General features: G+C 35.4%; 3 protein-coding genes across 6 annotated transcripts; 2 read left to right on the top strand and 1 right to left on the bottom strand.

Annotated features, from left to right (window-relative positions):
* The first annotated feature begins 550 nt into the window (after nt 1-550).
* On the top strand, nt 551-2,563 carry LOC124416440. Of its 3 annotated transcripts, none has more exons than XM_046897535.1 (5): nt 551-935; nt 1,021-1,068; nt 1,156-1,293; nt 1,457-1,673; nt 1,840-2,563. In XM_046897535.1, the coding sequence occupies exons 1-5, from the start codon at nt 826-828 to the stop codon at nt 2,557-2,559; spliced, it is 1,233 nt and encodes a 410-aa protein (XP_046753491.1). In that variant the 5' UTR covers nt 551-825; the 3' UTR covers nt 2,560-2,563. The 3 variants fall into 3 exon arrangements, with proteins under 3 accessions (XP_046753491.1, XP_046753490.1, XP_046753492.1); XM_046897534.1 differs by having other exon boundaries at nt 554-935; nt 1,837-2,563; XM_046897536.1 differs by having other exon boundaries at nt 846-935; nt 1,139-1,293; nt 1,837-2,563.
* Nucleotides 2,564-3,736: 1,173 nt separating this feature from the next.
* LOC124416429 (dyslexia-associated protein KIAA0319) lies at nt 3,737-10,432 on the bottom strand. Of its 2 annotated transcripts, none has more exons than XM_046897503.1 (15): nt 10,244-10,432; nt 9,000-9,440; nt 8,714-8,886; nt 8,258-8,632; nt 7,789-8,014; nt 7,287-7,660; nt 7,096-7,207; nt 6,763-6,911; nt 6,356-6,546; nt 6,027-6,126; nt 5,620-5,940; nt 5,325-5,426; nt 4,855-5,040; nt 4,381-4,552; nt 3,737-4,293 (listed from the first exon to the last, which is right to left on the bottom strand). In XM_046897503.1, exons 1-14 carry the CDS (start codon nt 10,261-10,263, stop codon nt 4,401-4,403), a joined length of 2,922 nt encoding a protein of 973 aa, XP_046753459.1. In that variant the 5' UTR covers nt 10,264-10,432; the 3' UTR covers nt 3,737-4,293; nt 4,381-4,400. The 2 variants fall into 2 exon arrangements, with proteins under 2 accessions (XP_046753459.1, XP_046753458.1); XM_046897502.1 differs by having other exon boundaries at nt 9,000-9,446; nt 10,250-10,432.
* A 205-nt stretch (nt 10,433-10,637) lies between these two features.
* LOC124416428 (protein smoothened) lies at nt 10,638-16,162 on the top strand. Its single transcript, XM_046897501.1, has 8 exons — nt 10,638-10,943; nt 11,435-11,740; nt 12,116-12,556; nt 12,692-12,864; nt 13,502-13,842; nt 14,057-14,258; nt 14,420-14,593; nt 14,793-16,162. Exons 2-8 carry the CDS (start codon nt 11,435-11,437, stop codon nt 16,078-16,080), a joined length of 2,925 nt encoding a protein of 974 aa, XP_046753457.1. The 5' UTR covers nt 10,638-10,943; the 3' UTR covers nt 16,081-16,162.
* Nucleotides 16,163-16,819: the final 657 nt, after the last annotated feature.

Below are 16,819 nucleotides of genomic sequence, written 5' to 3'. Positions count from 1 at the left end.
TGATTTCTGCGAAATGTATTTATTTTTAGGGACGATTTTTTGAATAAATTTTAAGTTGTCAAAATCAGTCAATTATTTATTCATGCTGCCCTATAGAGCGGAAAAGGACAAACAGTTCAAATACTGATCTCTACAATCAAATCACCGATTTTCAAATTGCCCACTTACTTAACTTTTATCTTTCTTAACATTCATGCGGCAGCAACAGTTAGCTTTCATGAGCCATTCATGCATGGAGACCTTTCATGATCCAATCGAGTTTAAGGGGGTGCCCTGGTCGATATCGACGTTGGCGTATATATCTCCAAATGTAGAAGTTCGCGTATTTCAAACGCAAAATGAGCTTAACAGCCTGATTCTATACACAACTCTGGAGGAAAACACTTCAATACATTTTCAATTGACGCAGAAATAAAAAAAAAACAGCATGAATTCTTCGAATTTACTATTGCGAGTACATAAAGAAGTGGCTCGAATTGTATGAAATCGCAATAGTAAATTTGTAGAATTCGTGCCATTTCTGGATTTCTGCGTCAATTAAAAATGCATTGGAGTGCTTCTATTCATAATTGCGTATAAAATAGGGCTGTTAAGATCTTTTCCGCGTTTGAGATACGCGGCTTCGATATTTGGAGATATACCTACAAGTCAACGTCGAAATCGACCAGGGCACCCCCTTAAGAATAGATGGGAAACCAGCAATGGATTTCTTGGGTTGATAACTGTGTTATATGACTACGGTGCATGCCACGTGTAAACAAATTTACCTCCGTATTTTCAAGTATTATTAGTACTATCACGTGCAAAATTTCTTAAACTTTCATAATGAGTACCCCGGTCTTATCCAAAAAGCAACAAAAAAAAGCACTATCTGGAAAGAAGGCTCCGGTTAAAGGGTTGAGGAATGTCTTGGCCCAACCTTATGAATTTTGTTGGTAAATAAAGAAAATGATTGAAATTAGAATCACACCATAGTTGTATTATAACCTAAAAGTAAATAAGACTTATTCATTTTAACAGGCCAATTCTAAGAACCGACTTTGGGGATTTGACAACTTTGCTAGAAACGTAAGTCTAATTATCGTACCTGTTAAGTTAAAAGTTTTAGAAGCAATCAAGATTATAAACAGTCATTTAGTATCAACTTCGTGATAGAACAATGCCAGCCATCAGACGATCATCGCTCAATCTACCATGGTCCCATTTGGGCAAGATGAAAAAGGCAGAAAGACAAGCAGCCAGGGAGGAAGCACGAAGAAAACTGGACACACCTCTTCCAGATCAGAATATTCTGTGAGTCTTACTAATTGCCGGAACTTAATCTTTAAGAAGAATTCTGAAAATACATAGTCTTATTTTTAGCATGTAAAGCAAATATTGCGCGCATACAATATTACAAAATAATATCTGTCAACTCTCAAATTACTATAGTAAGTAATTATATCTTCTACCGTAGAAACAGTATCGTCGTCGGTGTTAACGAAGTTACACGATTATTGGAAAGAGATGATGCATGTTGTGTAATACTGGAGTCTAATGTCGAGCCAATGCTTCTCATAAAGCACATTGTTACCATGGCAGACTTGAAAACCATCCCAGTAATTCTTGTCCCTTTTCTGAAAAGTGTGACGCTAGAAACAGTTGGATTTGCGTGTGCTGCTATTGCTTTAAAGGTACATCATTTCTGTAAAATATTAATCATACTTGCTCATTACTGTTCATAGATTATGAATTTCTGACTTTGAATAATGAAAATATCCAAATGAATCTGACTTTCATGATATATTTGATCCGCTCATGATTTTATAACTTTTCTGTACATAACTTTATTTTCAGAAGACAGTAGCCCAGTCAGAATATCATCATTTTCATCATTTGTACAAAAAGGTATTTGAATTGGCAACAAACTTCCACAGGAGTCGACCGCTAAAACTGGAGTTCGAAAAACCTACTGACAGCAATTCATTCATAGATGAAACTATTATGAATATTGAAAATTCTCACCATAAACACACCGCGCATTCTGATAAATCATTTACTCTGTCAACTGATGTATATAAGTACAGAGATTCACAGAAACAGAGGGTATTCGTACCTCAAAGTTCAAATACATCTGACATTGTTACAGAAAGTTCAGACACTAATTATATAAGCATAGGCAAAGATACAGATTTTACAACCAATGATGTTATTTATATAAAAAATAAACTAAAAACTAGGTATGTTAATATACACGAGAATAAAAGAAAGGATGTTCCAAATTTGAAAGGTGATAGTTCGCAGCTAGGTGAATACATGTCCCCAGACACTGATTCAAGGTTACATGGACCACCAGTTGATCAAGTATATGAAATGCGCAATGATTCCTTATCTGAAGGAAAATCTGAAATTGAAGGTATTAGTCAAGAGATCTCATTAAATTTCAAGAGTGATAAGACACATATAAAATCCGATAAATTCAATGAAAACTTCAGGTATAAGTCGCTCAAAGTGAAACGAATTCAGGGAAATACTAAACGAGTTAAAGCAACTAAGCTGCCCAAGAAAAATAAGAAATAAAATCAACTGATGCTCACAATTTCAAGAAACATGAAACTTCGTATGTATATACCTGTACCAATTATTTCATTTCCAAACTTATGTTTTCCCCTGTGTAGGTAGAAAATTAATTTTAAACTGGAAATTGAAGTATCGAATGATAAATAACAGTACATAGACTAACGATATGTTTTTTTGACGTTAGAATGTATAAAAAGCTAGTGAATTAAGAACAGTAATTAGTTTTGGTTGATAAATCATATATTAGCATCTGTCAGTACAATTAAAAATGTGCATTGCCTTAAAATTCTTTGAGTAACACTCTATGAATGACTGTATTCTAACATTTATCAAACAAGTATAAATTGACTATTAAAAATTATTTGTGCTCGAATCGTGCAAATGGGCCTATAATAACATAATTGTGTCTTTGGCACATATGTATGGTGGTATTTTTTTAATGACAATTCGTCATTGTATTCATTTTTGTATTGTATTTCCGACAACAATTTGATGGAGAAAGGATACGTAGTAATATCAGCTAATACTGTAAAACATCTCATGTCGCAATCTAATCTTAAAATTAACGTTAATTGCAGAGAAAATACACTCAAACAAATTTAAGCCAAAGCGGGAATGTACATGTGTAAAATTAACATAACAAAATTCATATATTTGTGCCCCACGTAAATGAAAAATGAAAGAATCATTGATTTGAGACTTTTTTTTCGATTTCAGTACATACATTTTAATACTACTTATTGTTAGTTCATCTCTGCAAAAATTAAATACTTGTGCGTGCTATGTATCAAACTTTTAAGCCGTAAATTATATGAATGGTTATGTTTTACGCAGTTATTTTTCCTTACGAACTTCAGGTCAACTAACAAAATTGAATGATGTCTAGAAAATGATTGCAGGAAAAGACTGCACCAAAATTATAATACATTCAATACCACAGCTGCATCTACAATTTAATGCAATATAAAAATTTCGAAATGGATATTGGATTATCACAAATCTGAAACAAACATATCCAGTGATATAACTCGCATATTTGTTAAAACATCAATTTTAAGAAGATACACGAGTTTAGAGATCGATGAGATGTCTATGAGTAGACATTCGAATGACATCGAAAATATAGATATTAATACAGGAACTGTTGACAAAAATTTATGCTTCCATCAATTTCCAGTCTCTGTTTCGATGTGTTTATACTGCAGGTACAAAAATCGGCGTCATCATCTAATTCAGATACGGAAACTTGTTCAATCTCCACAAGCAATTCTATTTAACGTATTCTATAGTGTACAAATACATTGTTCATTTTCTTACAACTTAAATGTATGCATACCAGTATTAACTGATAGAATATGTTAACAAAACATAAATTAGAACTCATACTCTGATTAGTACTAGTATACTTTAGCATAATAAATCGTGCCGAATCGCTATATCGATCACACTTTTCGAAACATTCAATGTACCTATATATTTCAATAGAAGCTCTTAATTGAAATGTATAATAATTAATATATTATTTGTATATCACGTCTATAAAATACAATGAAGGATGTCTCCCATATTATGTGGACTCCACAAAATTATTACCCCGTTTTCAACAGTCAGTCCCGGCAAAACTTTACTCTGCTTGAGTTCGTTGATTGCCTTCTACCATAGCATAGCTGACTAGTATTATTTGGTTGAATTCATCAATATTCATTAACATTTTAATAATCAATTGGGCAGCGCCTACGGCACACAGAAAACCATACACATCTTATTGACAATGTTTTTTGTTTTTATCGTTGAAGCTTTTCATCAATTTAAGCAACTTACCACCGCCAGATGTTAAGATCTCATGTTTTCACTCTGGGACCCACTTTCAGAAATCCATTTCGTGATTTACCATTTCTAAGATGACTACTGACTTTTCCTTTACGACTTTCAAACAATACATCATCAGAATCTGTTTCAAAATCTGATGGCGTTATTTTGCTGTGAGGCGAATCTGCAAATACGTAACAAATATAATTATGACATTAAATACTGTCTTATCACAATTATATATAATCTTTAAGCCCCATCTTGCTGTGGAATAATATGTCCTGCACAGATCAGAATGTCGAACATTCACAGACATGAATATGTAAATGGTAGGGCCTTCTTATATCCTTATATTAGTCAAGTAACTCTGGGGCGATAACTTTATAGAACGACTTAACTGCATAAAATATTTCCAGCTGTGCCTGAATGAAGTACAGATTCTTATACTACTAAATATCGGAACGCGATTACAAACACAAAACTTACATGTACTTGTGTCATCTTCAGGTTCTCCTTGAAGAAGAGAGTAACGTACTGGTTTTTTTTTAGATCGACTGGCACGTCGTTTACCAAAGCATAATCGTTGCATCAAACATATCAATCCCCAGATACATCCCACCCAGCATATAACCAATGAAAGTAGGGCTATTATAACGTATAAAATGCTCCAATCTGTAACACGGTTCCAAATAATTTAACAGATGTTAAAGTGTTATTATGAGAGCATATTTATCAGGCTCACTATTACAGGCTGAGTTTATAAAAAAATATAGAATAATCAGTGACTTTTCAACATAAATTGCAAAGACATAAAATTGGTATAGTATCTAGCATGAATTTAGTATAAATTTCATTATTCATCTACTGCAATATACTTCTGTGCATTGATCGTATACCATCATTCAACATATCAAATTATGCAATACAAAATTCTCACAAACGGTTTTTTCACTCACCACAATTAGCTTCTCCGTTTCCAAAATACTTTTGAATTAAATTTTGCATCCAGAAGGCTTCGCACAGACATTGCCTACTTCCTTCATCGCAGACACCGTGTCCTATATTAAAAAATTCACTTTCAACTTAATTCTCCAAAGATTAATCAAAATAACTTATGTTGCAATGAAAGTATATTTTAAGATTAGAATATTAGTATTGATGTAATTTTCAGTTACTTTTCCGTGACCATTGCATCACCTAATGTAATACTAATCTATAATCAATCATTTTCTTAATACAATATTTCTGCACCTGAGCATTTGTTTTGACAAACAGCTGTTTCTACACTGGCTACTGATAGTTGCAGAAGACCAGAGTCTTGCCTCAGCTTTTCCTTTAATATTTGAACAACTTCTGGTCCAGGCATCAAAGACTTTCCTCCATCTTTATTTACATAAAACACTAAAACAGCTCTGCCGGTTCGAGGTTCTGCTCTTATATTGCGCACAACAATGTTAGCTTCATCATGGAGTAACATTTGTAGTTTTACTACCAAGGAATCGTTCTGTGATTTTGTAAGGAGTCGTGCCTCAATATTTAGAGTTAATTCAACCAAATTCAGCAAGCGGGTATCTGTAACATCAAGGAAACAATGTTCTATTAGGAAAATTCGTTTCATATGCACGTTCAGAAACAAATCGACATATTACTCGCATTACCTGGTTTTACAATCACTGAAACAGTATCTTCGCTGCTCAAGCCTTGATCATCGGACACTTTCAAACGAAAAACATATCTGCCAGGAACAACGTCGGACAACTGGAGAAATTGTGAGAGTAAAGAAAATTAAAAAAGTATTGAATATTGCATAATTAAAGATATAATTCAAAAGCGTCACTAACGCATTTGGATCAATGGATTAAGTCCAACAGTTTGAAGTTTTCACAGGAATCAAACTGTTTGATACCTGACCAGGTATAATATAAAAGCGTACAAAAACATTGGGTGCAACGCATTGTATTTCATCAAATGAAATAACAGAACTCACCATTAAAATTGGTGATTTATCACTTCCCTCAAGCACAGTACCGATTGCAAGACTGGAAGGATCTCGTGTCCATAACCATTGACCAATCCTTAGGTCATCGCTAGAGTGAGATCCGTTAATTACTATTATGCTCACAGGTTCTACAAGTACTTGATCACCACCAGCATTAGCTTTTGGGGGTGCGTTTTTATCTGAAATTTTAAGATGGGTGATGCTAAGTGACTATTTACTTAATTTTAACACTAGATCTTAACAATTTGGTAAATGCAAATTCTGTTTGAGACTCATTGGCACTGGTGTTCCATAAGAGGTCAAGCTGTGAGTAGACACTGTAAGATATTACGATTCAGTGAAAGTATGTGAGCGTAAGATAGTGCAGGTAATAGTCTAGTATATACTATACTCACTTTGCGTTACTGTAACTTTTACAGTGTCTGAATTTTTATTCCCATTATCATCAACTATAATCAGTTTGAATACGTATTCTCCTTTAGTTAATCCCGTAACATTAGTAACGGATTCGTTAGTAGCAGCTATCACTGCTTTACTAGGCCCACTATTTGGAAATGGATATAAGTTGAGGTGAAATATATTTGGTATACATAATGGTTCTAACTAAAAAAAAAAGTACCATATTAAGTATTCATTGACTCAAAACGAAATGAGTATTTGTACTGGCAAAATCCTGAAATTGTGTCAGGTGGTTGAAAAATGAATAAAATTATTAGGTGTAAACCCACCTCACTTGCTCCCAGAGATAGGACGTTATTTTGACATCATCTTTACTTTTGCTGCCATTAAGTTTTGTGTGAGTCTCTGGTAAAGCAATAATTATATCTTCACCAGCATCGGCTGAAATTTTTAATGTAGACATTGTGTTAAAAAGCCATACAGTAGCTAAATAACAACAACGCAATTGCCTGTTACTCACCGTTGGGCGGTTTGTTAGTTGGTGGCTTTACAAAAACATGAACTTCAGCTGTAGAGGATTGTTCCGAATCATCCATTACTTTCAAAACAAAGGTATATCTTCCCTCTTCTAGATTCGACAATTGCAAGTATGGCGTTCGAGTGTTCTGCATATCAACAGCTTTGTTTTGATCCGATTGACTTTTTGTCCACTCCCAACTGGCGATGCCTCTATCATCCGTACTCAAATTACCATTCAGAGTGATAGTATTCTGAGGTAAATAGATTATAATATCTTCCCCAGCATTTGCGCTTGGAGGATAATCAATCACTTTCAATACCGTTATGTTAGCCGTTGTGAAGTTTGTTACGTGATCAGAGTCTTCAACTGTTAATCTGAAAAACAGAATAACTGTTGATGTAGCAAGGTTTTTCAAATAAAGGTGAAATATAAAAAAAAGAAGCTCAATAGGTTAACTAACATTTCCAAACACCTCAGAAAACATTTTAAGAAAAATACATACTTGAAAGTATAGTTTCCTGCAATCAGATTGTTCAACTGGAGTGTAGGAGTATCTAAAAGTTCTGGTTGATAGCCAATTGGACCTTTCTGTAACTCCCAGTGATGTGAAATCACTTTGTCATCATCCGTACTTGCCGATCCATCTAACACAGCTCCCGTATTAGGTAACTTCACTACTTGAGATTCTGGTGATATTACAGCAATTGGTGCTTGATTTACTCGTTTGGCTATAAATGCAGAAGAAATAAACAGTAATTTTTTTTTACATCAAATCTCAAGAAAATTGATTAATCAGTCGTAGAATCCATATCAATTGATTGGTATAATGGGTGTACCTATATACTGCAATTCGACATTACAGTAATTTCATTAGAAAACATGTCAAGATCATGTACTCGGCTGGGTCATTTGTCAGATTGTCAATGACATGCTGGGTAAAACAATACAAAAGATAGCATTACAATACTTACGTGGTAGAACACTGACATTTGCATATGCTTCTCCATAGGCATTAGGACTGCTCACAACGACTTTGAACATATATAAGCCCTCAGACAGATGGCTAAGTTTTACTGTGACACGATTTTGATCCATTATAGTTCCAGGTGGTCCTTCTGGTTGACTTAACAAACTCCAAACATAATTATAATGCTCGTTCCCCTGTTCAGCAGGGTAGGTATATGCTGACAATGTGGCCTCATTTTCAGGGAGTTGAACTTCCTTAGATACAGCTGATACTGATAGTTTTTTTAACGGAGGTTTTACCGATGTGCTTGACTCCTGTGTAATATCTGAGGTAGTTGACTGCCTGAGAGCATCGAGCTCATCCGTTGGTTTGCAAATTCCTTCGAAATTAGAAAAAATGTAGTAATAATTTTTGGTGTTATGAAGTAAGTTCCATTTTAACATAGTTCTTGAATAATTACCTTGCAATGTTCTCTTGTAATTATCGATACACTGACAGAATCCGTCTTTAGACTTGTCACCAGTTACACAAACCTCATTCTCTCCACAGTCTTGCAATTCAAATGTACACTCTGTGTTAATATCGGATCTGTATGTATAATCATTTTGATCTGCAGCAGCCATCAGGAAAGCACTGAATGAAATTTATATATTTTAATACTGATTTTCATAAATTTCATAGATTGTTTTAGCCATGATTGAGAAATATTGTGCAGAAAAAGTAAATACAAACTAAACTGTATGTACCTGGTATCCTCGATATCTTCGACCCAATTTGCCCATGGACCATCCCCTTCTACAGGTCTGATTAATACCATAGTTGGTGGAGTATAGCTATGAGCTTTGTCAGACCGATATAGTGGAGCACAGAGTTTATTGCTTTCACATGATACATGATAACAAGTACTATTGTACATCAAAATAATGTTGCAAGTCAGATCATGACAGCATTCAGTCACGCAACGTGCGATACTTGTCAACGCAGTCATTTCCTTAAACTTTCCGGCACTGTAGTTTCCCATTGGAGCAAAGCCTTTGTATTCGTATGGATACATATCGGGACATACTCTTTGCCAATTGCCAAGTGAGAACTTGGGAAATTCAGAAAACTTAGAAAATTGACTTGTCGTAACTTGCAGGCACAAGAGAAGAGACAGTGTGCGGATTGGGGATTTCATTGTTCTATACCTGTAAAATTGGAAGAAAACGATGACAGATTTCTTCAAAGTCAATTTATCGGTTATTGTTATTAGTACCATTGTGTGATCTTGAGTTTTACTCTAATAATTTCATATTGCATTGATATAAGAATATGTGAGAAATGTTTGTGACACTCTGTGTTGATGCATGAATGGTTGCTGTTCGATAAATAAAAATTCTTTTGCAAATTAACTATACTTAAAATTGTTCAATGTCTTGCATTTACTAGACGCATTCTGTTGTAAGCAAAGTTTCACTAGCTTATTACAGATTTATTTATGTGATAATCAAGCTGCATCTAGTATGGATTTAGTATATCCAAAGAAAAACACTATATAAATGTAAAGTTAAGAAAAGAGGTATATCTTTTATTGGACACTCACCGACAGTACACTGTTAGACCAGAAAAATAAGCTGATGAGTATAAAGAATATACAATCGCAAAAGTAGAATGCAAAACTATGAAAACTACTTAGTAAAACCGCTTTCGATAACACACTCGACGTCTGTCGTTTGTATAATACGAAGTTAGGTTAGTATCACCAGCATATGGCACATTATGGATTATTTTATCATCAGTACGTTATAATAGTCTGCTGGTAATTAACATAACGTCTGTTATTTCCTTAATCCCCAGCCAGATGTGTTTCTCTGACGTTCAACGGAAAGTTTTTATCAATATGTAAATAATCTGCATACGGGCCTTAGCGCACTTGCTCAGCCCTCTCTGAAGAGAATCGGTCTGACTTATGCAGCCGTCTCTAAAAAATTAAAAACTTTTGCGTACTCACATGTGACACAAATTCACCATTCATGAGTCAGATCTTCAAGGCTAAATTCAACGTCAAAGGAACCATTAGAAAAGTCAGATCTGACAGTTCTCCCAGTCTCTCTTTCTATCCGATATCACTGGCACACCACAATTTACAATTTCGTCTGCTTTGACAGTTCTGCGAACTATCTCCACTGGTCGGCGCACCGTCTGCTACTGAGATAACAAGTCTTAGCTCCGTGGTACTTTACAGGGTGAAGTAATGAAGTTTCCGTAACTTGCCGCCAGATGTCGGTAAAAGATTGTCGCGCCGACGCTGACGCTCACGAGGTCGCGACACGATCTTTGCGACAATCCGTGAGAATGCATCGGCCCGAGGTAGACGTTAGCAGCCGTTAGCAGGTTAGCTTATGACCGACTGAATGGAGGAACTTGCCGTCGTGGGTGGCCCCCCGTTGCCTGGATCGGGGGGGTGGTCGTGGGGGCAGGGAGCAGCGTGCGTGTGGTCCTTCGTCCGGCGCGTCCGGCATACCCGACTACCCGCCGCCCGGCGTCGTTGGCTATAGAATGCGTTGCGAGCACGATTGCATGCGGATCGCTTTGTCTGGAAAGACGCTTCTCGGCGACGCTCTGATGACAAATCGGGCGAATGTCGGAGGTTGTCGTGGAAAGATTGGCTGATAATTACTTTCCTTGATTAAGGAGTACTCGATATCAAGGTACGTAATTATTAATTACACATTCCGGTTATTTTTGAGTAATTCAAAATTTTTACTGTATCTTGGAGCTTTATAATCAATGTTATTTAATGATGAAGTGGTGGACACTGTAGGAGTAACTCCAATTTTTCATAAAAATATTATTTATTATACCAATATTCTTTATCCTTCACTCGTATACATATATTTGGGTTGTCTTCACATCGTACTCAAACTTGCACGTTTAAATTATTAGTACTTATACCATTGAAACTTCATTGTTCGAAGATCAGCTAGGAGCAAAGAGATTGCATGATTTTTCCAGATAGACCTGAGAAGTTGGTTACTGATTGTGATGGTAATTTTATTACAGATGTTTTTTATTATCCGTCAAACAAAGCAAGATGACGGTCTTCCTATAGTCTATTTCACTTGAACTCGCTTTCTAGGAAAGAATATATGTATACATATATTAAAAACAAAGCTATAAATGTAGCATTCTCTGCAATTAGATGCTCCGGCTTGCCTTTTTGATAATGGCAGTACTCCACGGAGTTGAATCAGACCTAAGCCGGAACTTTTTGCCTGTTGCCAATGGTGATAATGAAACCTGGAACGGAATAGAGATCGGAAGGTCAGGGCTCAGACACGAAGACCAGAGTTTTTTGGGATATTCAAGCGCAGAGTTTGCAAATTGTCGGAAGTCGGCAAAGTGTATTGATATTAGCAACAATACTTTGTGCATGGGCACTAGATTGACATATTCAACTACCACTTTAGACCTCGTCCCTGATTTTGCCCTGGAAGGGAGTATACAGGTTAATATTGTACAGAACATAATAAAGCATGCATTTTGGAAAATTTACACTAAATACCTTGCAAACTCAGTAAGTACCTGACCTGTCGGATACCTGTTCCAGGTATAACAGGTCATTGTAATTCTGTTCAGGAGCAGTACTTGGAAAGCAGCTCTGTTAGTTCTAAGAATAGCTTTGGTATTGAGGGTAATCTTGGGATTTAATTTACTTCTAGTATATGACATAATTTTTTTTAAACTGAATAAAAGATCATTTATTTTGAGGCTCAAATTACTCCAAATTTTATTAACTTTTACTCTATGTATTTCACTGTGTACTTTTAACTGATTTAAAATTGACTAATTGGATCTATATATTTTATGTTCACATTTACAGGATAGTTTGAACCAATTTCGTGGTCTTATGCACATTCCAAAGTGCTGGGCAGTTGTTCAACCATTTTTGTGTTCAATCTTCATGCCAAAATGCATCAATGGTATTGTGGATTTGCCTTCGCAGGAGAAGTGCAAAATGGTCGCTGGCCCATGCCGTTTACTGCTTAATCACACAATCTGGCCAAGTTTCATTAAATGTGAAAATGCAGAACTTTTCCCAAAAATGTGTAAAAACGATGTTAGAGACTTGAAATTCAATACTTCCGGTAAATGCCTGAAGCCACTTGTACACACAGACAATTCACTATCCATTTTCGAGGGTATTGAAGGGTGCGGCACTCAGTGCAGCGATCCACTGTTCACACCAGATGAACAGCGTCAAATCCATTCTTTTGTCGCATGGGCCGCTGCAACCTGTCTTCTGTTCAATTTGTTTACCGTGGTAAGTTAGTCGATTGCTATAATGAACTTTGCTCCTTGAATAGTTGCATTCAGCTATAAGCACATACTAAATTTTATTTATGAATTGCGAGTTTAAATCACTAAAAATTCATCAAAAGTCGTTCATTACGCTTAGGTCACATTTTTGATTGACTGGAGGAGTGCTAACAAATACCCAGCTCTAGTAATATTCTACATCAATAGCTGCTTCATGGTATCCTGTGTAGGGTGGCTAGCACAGTTCGGTCCTGGTAGCAGAGATGTTATTGTTTGCCGCAAAGATGGCACATTAAGAATGAGTGAACCAAGGTACATATAGATTTAAGTTAGGACGAGCTTCTGTCAAGAACAAAATTAATTGCATTGTTTGTTACCGATTTTTCGATGGGCCTTAAGCATGCCAGAATCACGTTAGATGCATAAGTAATGCCCTACTGAATCAGTATTCTACTATAGCAATCCGAATAATTGTGCTTATTCATAGCCACTTATTCCTTATATGAACAATAAACTCATATTACTTTACATTTGTATATCTGAGTGAGTACGTGTTAGGGAATATACTGCACTAATATCATTTGGTAACAAACACATGTAGTTTTTCTCCTTGGGAATCACGTATTGCTTACCTTCAGAAACAGTTTCCTTGCTAGGCTATACTGAATAACTAATCAAGCACTTTAAATTGATAGTGTACATGTGTATGTCATATCACATCATTGATTTGGTTCTACAAATTACAAACTGAGTGTCTGACTAGAATACTTATTAATTAAAGTCTACTGCAATAAAAATTGTGTTCACACCATTTTGGTGCCTTTATTTGTGTTATAAGCAGATGTAATCCTATTTTTATGTACCAATATTGAATTCATTTTGTAAACGAAGCAAACGTGATTCAAAAGTATTAATCAAATTAATCACACAAGGAATATCTGTTTTGCAGCGGTGAAAACTTGTCCTGCGTGGTGGTATTTGTACTCATTTACTATTTTCTGATGGCAGCTATGGTTTGGTTTGTTATTTTTACATACGCGTGGCATATGAGTTTTCAAGCTCTTGGAAAGATCCAGGACAGAATTGATAAAAAAGGAGCTTATTTTCATCTCATTGCTTGGTGTCTTCCGCTTGTGTTGACAGTCACCATTATGGCTCTGGGAGAAATAGATGGAAATAGTGTTACTGGAATATGTTTTGTGGGCTATGCAAATCACGCGGTGAGAGCATGGTTTTTATTGGGACCTATTTGCATTGTACTACTTGTTGGAGGATATTTCTTATCAAGAGGTATATTATTTTGAACTGATTTTATTTTCAGTACAATGTACTAATCTATAATCTAATTATACCATTCTATTTTTATGCTTTCTTCCACTCATACTCAAAGAGTAAGTATGTTGTAAGGTTTTTATATCTGTCAAATAATGATTCTACAACTTGGATAAACTAATTTTCTAATTGATTCGAAAAATCAGTTTCACAAAAGTTGTCAATTTTTCAGGATTGATAACGTTAATTCATCTGAAGATAAGCAGTCAGGAAGTAATATCTAAGCGAGCAAGCTCCAAAATCCGAGAAACAATTGTTAGATTGGGATTATTCTCAATATTTACCTTTGTGGCAGTAATAGTAACATTTTATTGTCACATCTATGAATTCCAACACTCGTGGGAATGGAAACAAAGCTTCCGAGATTATATGATGTAAGGGTTTGGAGATGCAAAATTATCCTGAATTTTTTTTAATAATTGTTTTTAAAGAGTAATTTTTTGTGACCATTATTGTTATAATGTTAAATATCGCTACGAAATACTAAACAATCGTAAATATATCATTTTTTAATTGAATACCATTTTATGCTTAGCTGCACTATTACAACGAAGTATAACGCAGGAGTATCGGAATGTAAAATGACATCAAGACCCAGCGCGGCCAAGCTTCAATTACATTTACTGTCACCATTCTTTGCTGGTGTTTTAATGTCTTCTTGGGTCTGGACAGGATCAACTGTGGATACCTGGAAAAGATTTCTTAGACGGTGAGAACCAACTCTCTAAGATATGACAGCTATATATAAATTTATACTGTGCAAGTATTAATTTTTATATTGAAGGTGATGAAGTAAATTCATTTCGGATGAATGATAGTTATTGAAAATTCTTCACCAGTATGCACTTTCCTCAACTGATTATGCAAGAATATTACTTTACTTACTTCGAATCTGTTCATTATTACAGAACTTTCAACTGTGAGGCAGAAGAACAAATTATACCGAAAAAGCACAAAGCAATTGCTAAAGCCTATGAAAAGAGAAATACGTTCAAAAATGCTGGACGATTGTCTATAAGCTTCCACAACACACATGAAGATCCAGTTGGTCTAAATTTTGAATTAAATTCAGTGGCTTCTCAAGACTTCAGTTCAACGTGGGCAGCTGCTTTACCAAAGTTAGTGACAAGGAGGGGGGCTTTAGTTGGTGTAACAACAGGATCTGTATCGAGCAACCGACGAAATTCCGTTGATTCGGAAATTAGTTTTAGCGTTCGCCGTGTGTCTGTAGAGTCCCGGAGAAATTCTTTGGATTCCCAAATCTCTGTACAAATAGCAGAACTTAAGACAACTAGAAAAGTAGCCTCAACTACTTTGCCTGGTAATTCTCGCGGCAGGCGAGTAAAACGCAGGAGACGTGATTTCAGCAAGACGAGATCTGGAAAAGTTAAACCACTTTTTCGAAGAGGTAGTACAACATCACAGGAGAGCGAACTGGGAGCCCAGATTCTTTCAGCTTTGACTATTGGAGGGAATCCCAACAATCTGCCCTTACAAATGCCCAACATGAAAAGAAGATCTGCCAGTGCTGGCCTGGATGGACAAGCTATAAATTCAAAAATGCTAGATGGTAAAAACGCAGGCATGTTATTGCCGTTTTTATTCCCAGGACACAGTGACAGTGACGAAAACTTGAGCAGTGAAGAGAAAGGTTCGCGTATTAAACCATGTAAAGACATTGACGTGGAAGCCTGCAATGTGGATAAAGAAGAACAGGAAAGCGAGAGCGAAGATAGCCATGCTGAAGAAAATACGAAAATGTTACCTGTTGAAGAACCTCCCGAGCGAAGTAAAAGTAAGTCGAGTAACAACAGTACAAAGAGCTATATTCATGACAGTGGTAGGCGAAGCAAAGAACTCAAAGTAAAAGACATAGAAGTAGAGCTCAAAGACATGTATAGAAAAGGTGACTTGGTATCGAGTTTGACATCTTTCTGTCCAGAGCTCTCTCGACTCATACAGTCTGACGATTCAAAAACTAAGTCAACGAAGCGTCAAAATGATGATGCAAACATTCAATCCAATGCCAGAGAGATGGCTACACAAACTTCTCTCCCTCTCGATATTTTAGAGATGGAAGAATTAAAGCAAAGTATTGATGAAATAATTAACAGTAGAAATTGTAGCTCTAAAGGAACACAGATTTCTCCACAACTCAACAAAACAGCTAATCGTAAATCTTCTGACATCAGGTAGAATCGTGTAGTCATACCTGAAACTTGAAATGTATTTTAAGGCGAATTTAGTGTCAGGTAGTATGGAGTCGGCATAAGTACCCAAGTGTACCTGTACAATAGTAAACTACGAATGTAAACTATATTTCAGATAAAGCAGAGTACTGTTGAGATATATACCTACAATAGTCAAAATCCTTTTAACGTAATAGTTTTATATTAGAATTAAAAATAAATCCAGATCAGTTGTATGTATAATTTAACTCTGTTCAGTGTCGGGAAATATACTTTCAGAAATTGACCAACTTTGTAAAGCAAATAATTGTGATACTCAATACGCGTGATTACTAATATTACACGACTAACTGTCACAATTTATTCATCTTAAATCAGATAATTTAATTGTAGATGTACATACTCAACACTTGTTTTATTTTGTCATAATTTATAGTATCATGATATTCCTTAATTTACATTTTTCTATTTTCACGTAAGGTATGAATTTACAGTAGTTAAAGACTTGAAGACTTATATAATCTTGTTGACATTTAACTAGAGTATGTAAAAAGTTGGCAAAACATGGAGGCAAATTTTTTTTTTACATATTTAAAATTTTTTTATTCTCAAATAAAGACTGACAGAGTGCATAACGTTCCAACTTGTTGGAGCAATATTGATCATACTTTGTTGGGAAAAAGTATCCCAGATCAATATTGTTTTCGATGGTTAATTTTATTATAGATTTACTTCAATTGTTATAC

This window comes from Diprion similis, chromosome 2, assembly GCF_021155765.1.
Source record: "Diprion similis isolate iyDipSimi1 chromosome 2, iyDipSimi1.1, whole genome shotgun sequence".
NCBI classification, from domain to species: Eukaryota; Metazoa; Arthropoda; class Insecta; order Hymenoptera; family Diprionidae; genus Diprion; species Diprion similis.
The sequence above is the reverse complement of the archived record's forward strand: the minus strand, read 5'-3'. Positions and strand labels throughout refer to the sequence as shown.

What these genes read in the sequence shown, in the direction of transcription:
- LOC124416440 (XM_046897534.1), top strand. Translation starts at nt 826, where the DNA reads ATGAGTACCCCGGTCTTATCCAAAAAGCAACAAAAAAAAGCACTATCT. An exon ending in TTGACAACTTTGCTAGAAAC is followed by an intron (nt 1,069 to 1,155) that starts GTAAGTCTAATT and finishes ACTTCGTGATAG; the next exon opens with AACAATGCCAGCCATCAGAC. An exon ending in CTTCCAGATCAGAATATTCT is followed by an intron (nt 1,294 to 1,456) that starts GTGAGTCTTACT and finishes CTTCTACCGTAG; the next exon opens with AAACAGTATCGTCGTCGGTG.
- LOC124416429 (XM_046897503.1), bottom strand. Translation starts at nt 10,263, where the DNA reads ATGGTGAATTTGTGTCACAT. An exon ending in ATGGTGAATTTGTGTCACAT is followed by an intron (nt 9,441 to 10,243) that starts GTGAGTACGCAA and finishes CCAATTTTACAG; the next exon opens with GTATAGAACAATGAAATCCC. An exon ending in AACTAACAAACCGCCCAACG is followed by an intron (nt 7,208 to 7,286) that starts GTGAGTAACAGG and finishes TAAAAATTTCAG; the next exon opens with CCGATGCTGGTGAAGATATA.
- LOC124416428 (XM_046897501.1), top strand. Translation starts at nt 11,435, where the DNA reads ATGCTCCGGCTTGCCTTTTTGATAATGGCAGTACTCCACGGAGTTGAA. An exon ending in TTAAGAATGAGTGAACCAAG is followed by an intron (nt 12,865 to 13,501) that starts GTACATATAGAT and finishes TCTGTTTTGCAG; the next exon opens with CGGTGAAAACTTGTCCTGCG. An exon ending in AGGATATTTCTTATCAAGAG is followed by an intron (nt 13,843 to 14,056) that starts GTATATTATTTT and finishes TCAATTTTTCAG; the next exon opens with GATTGATAACGTTAATTCAT.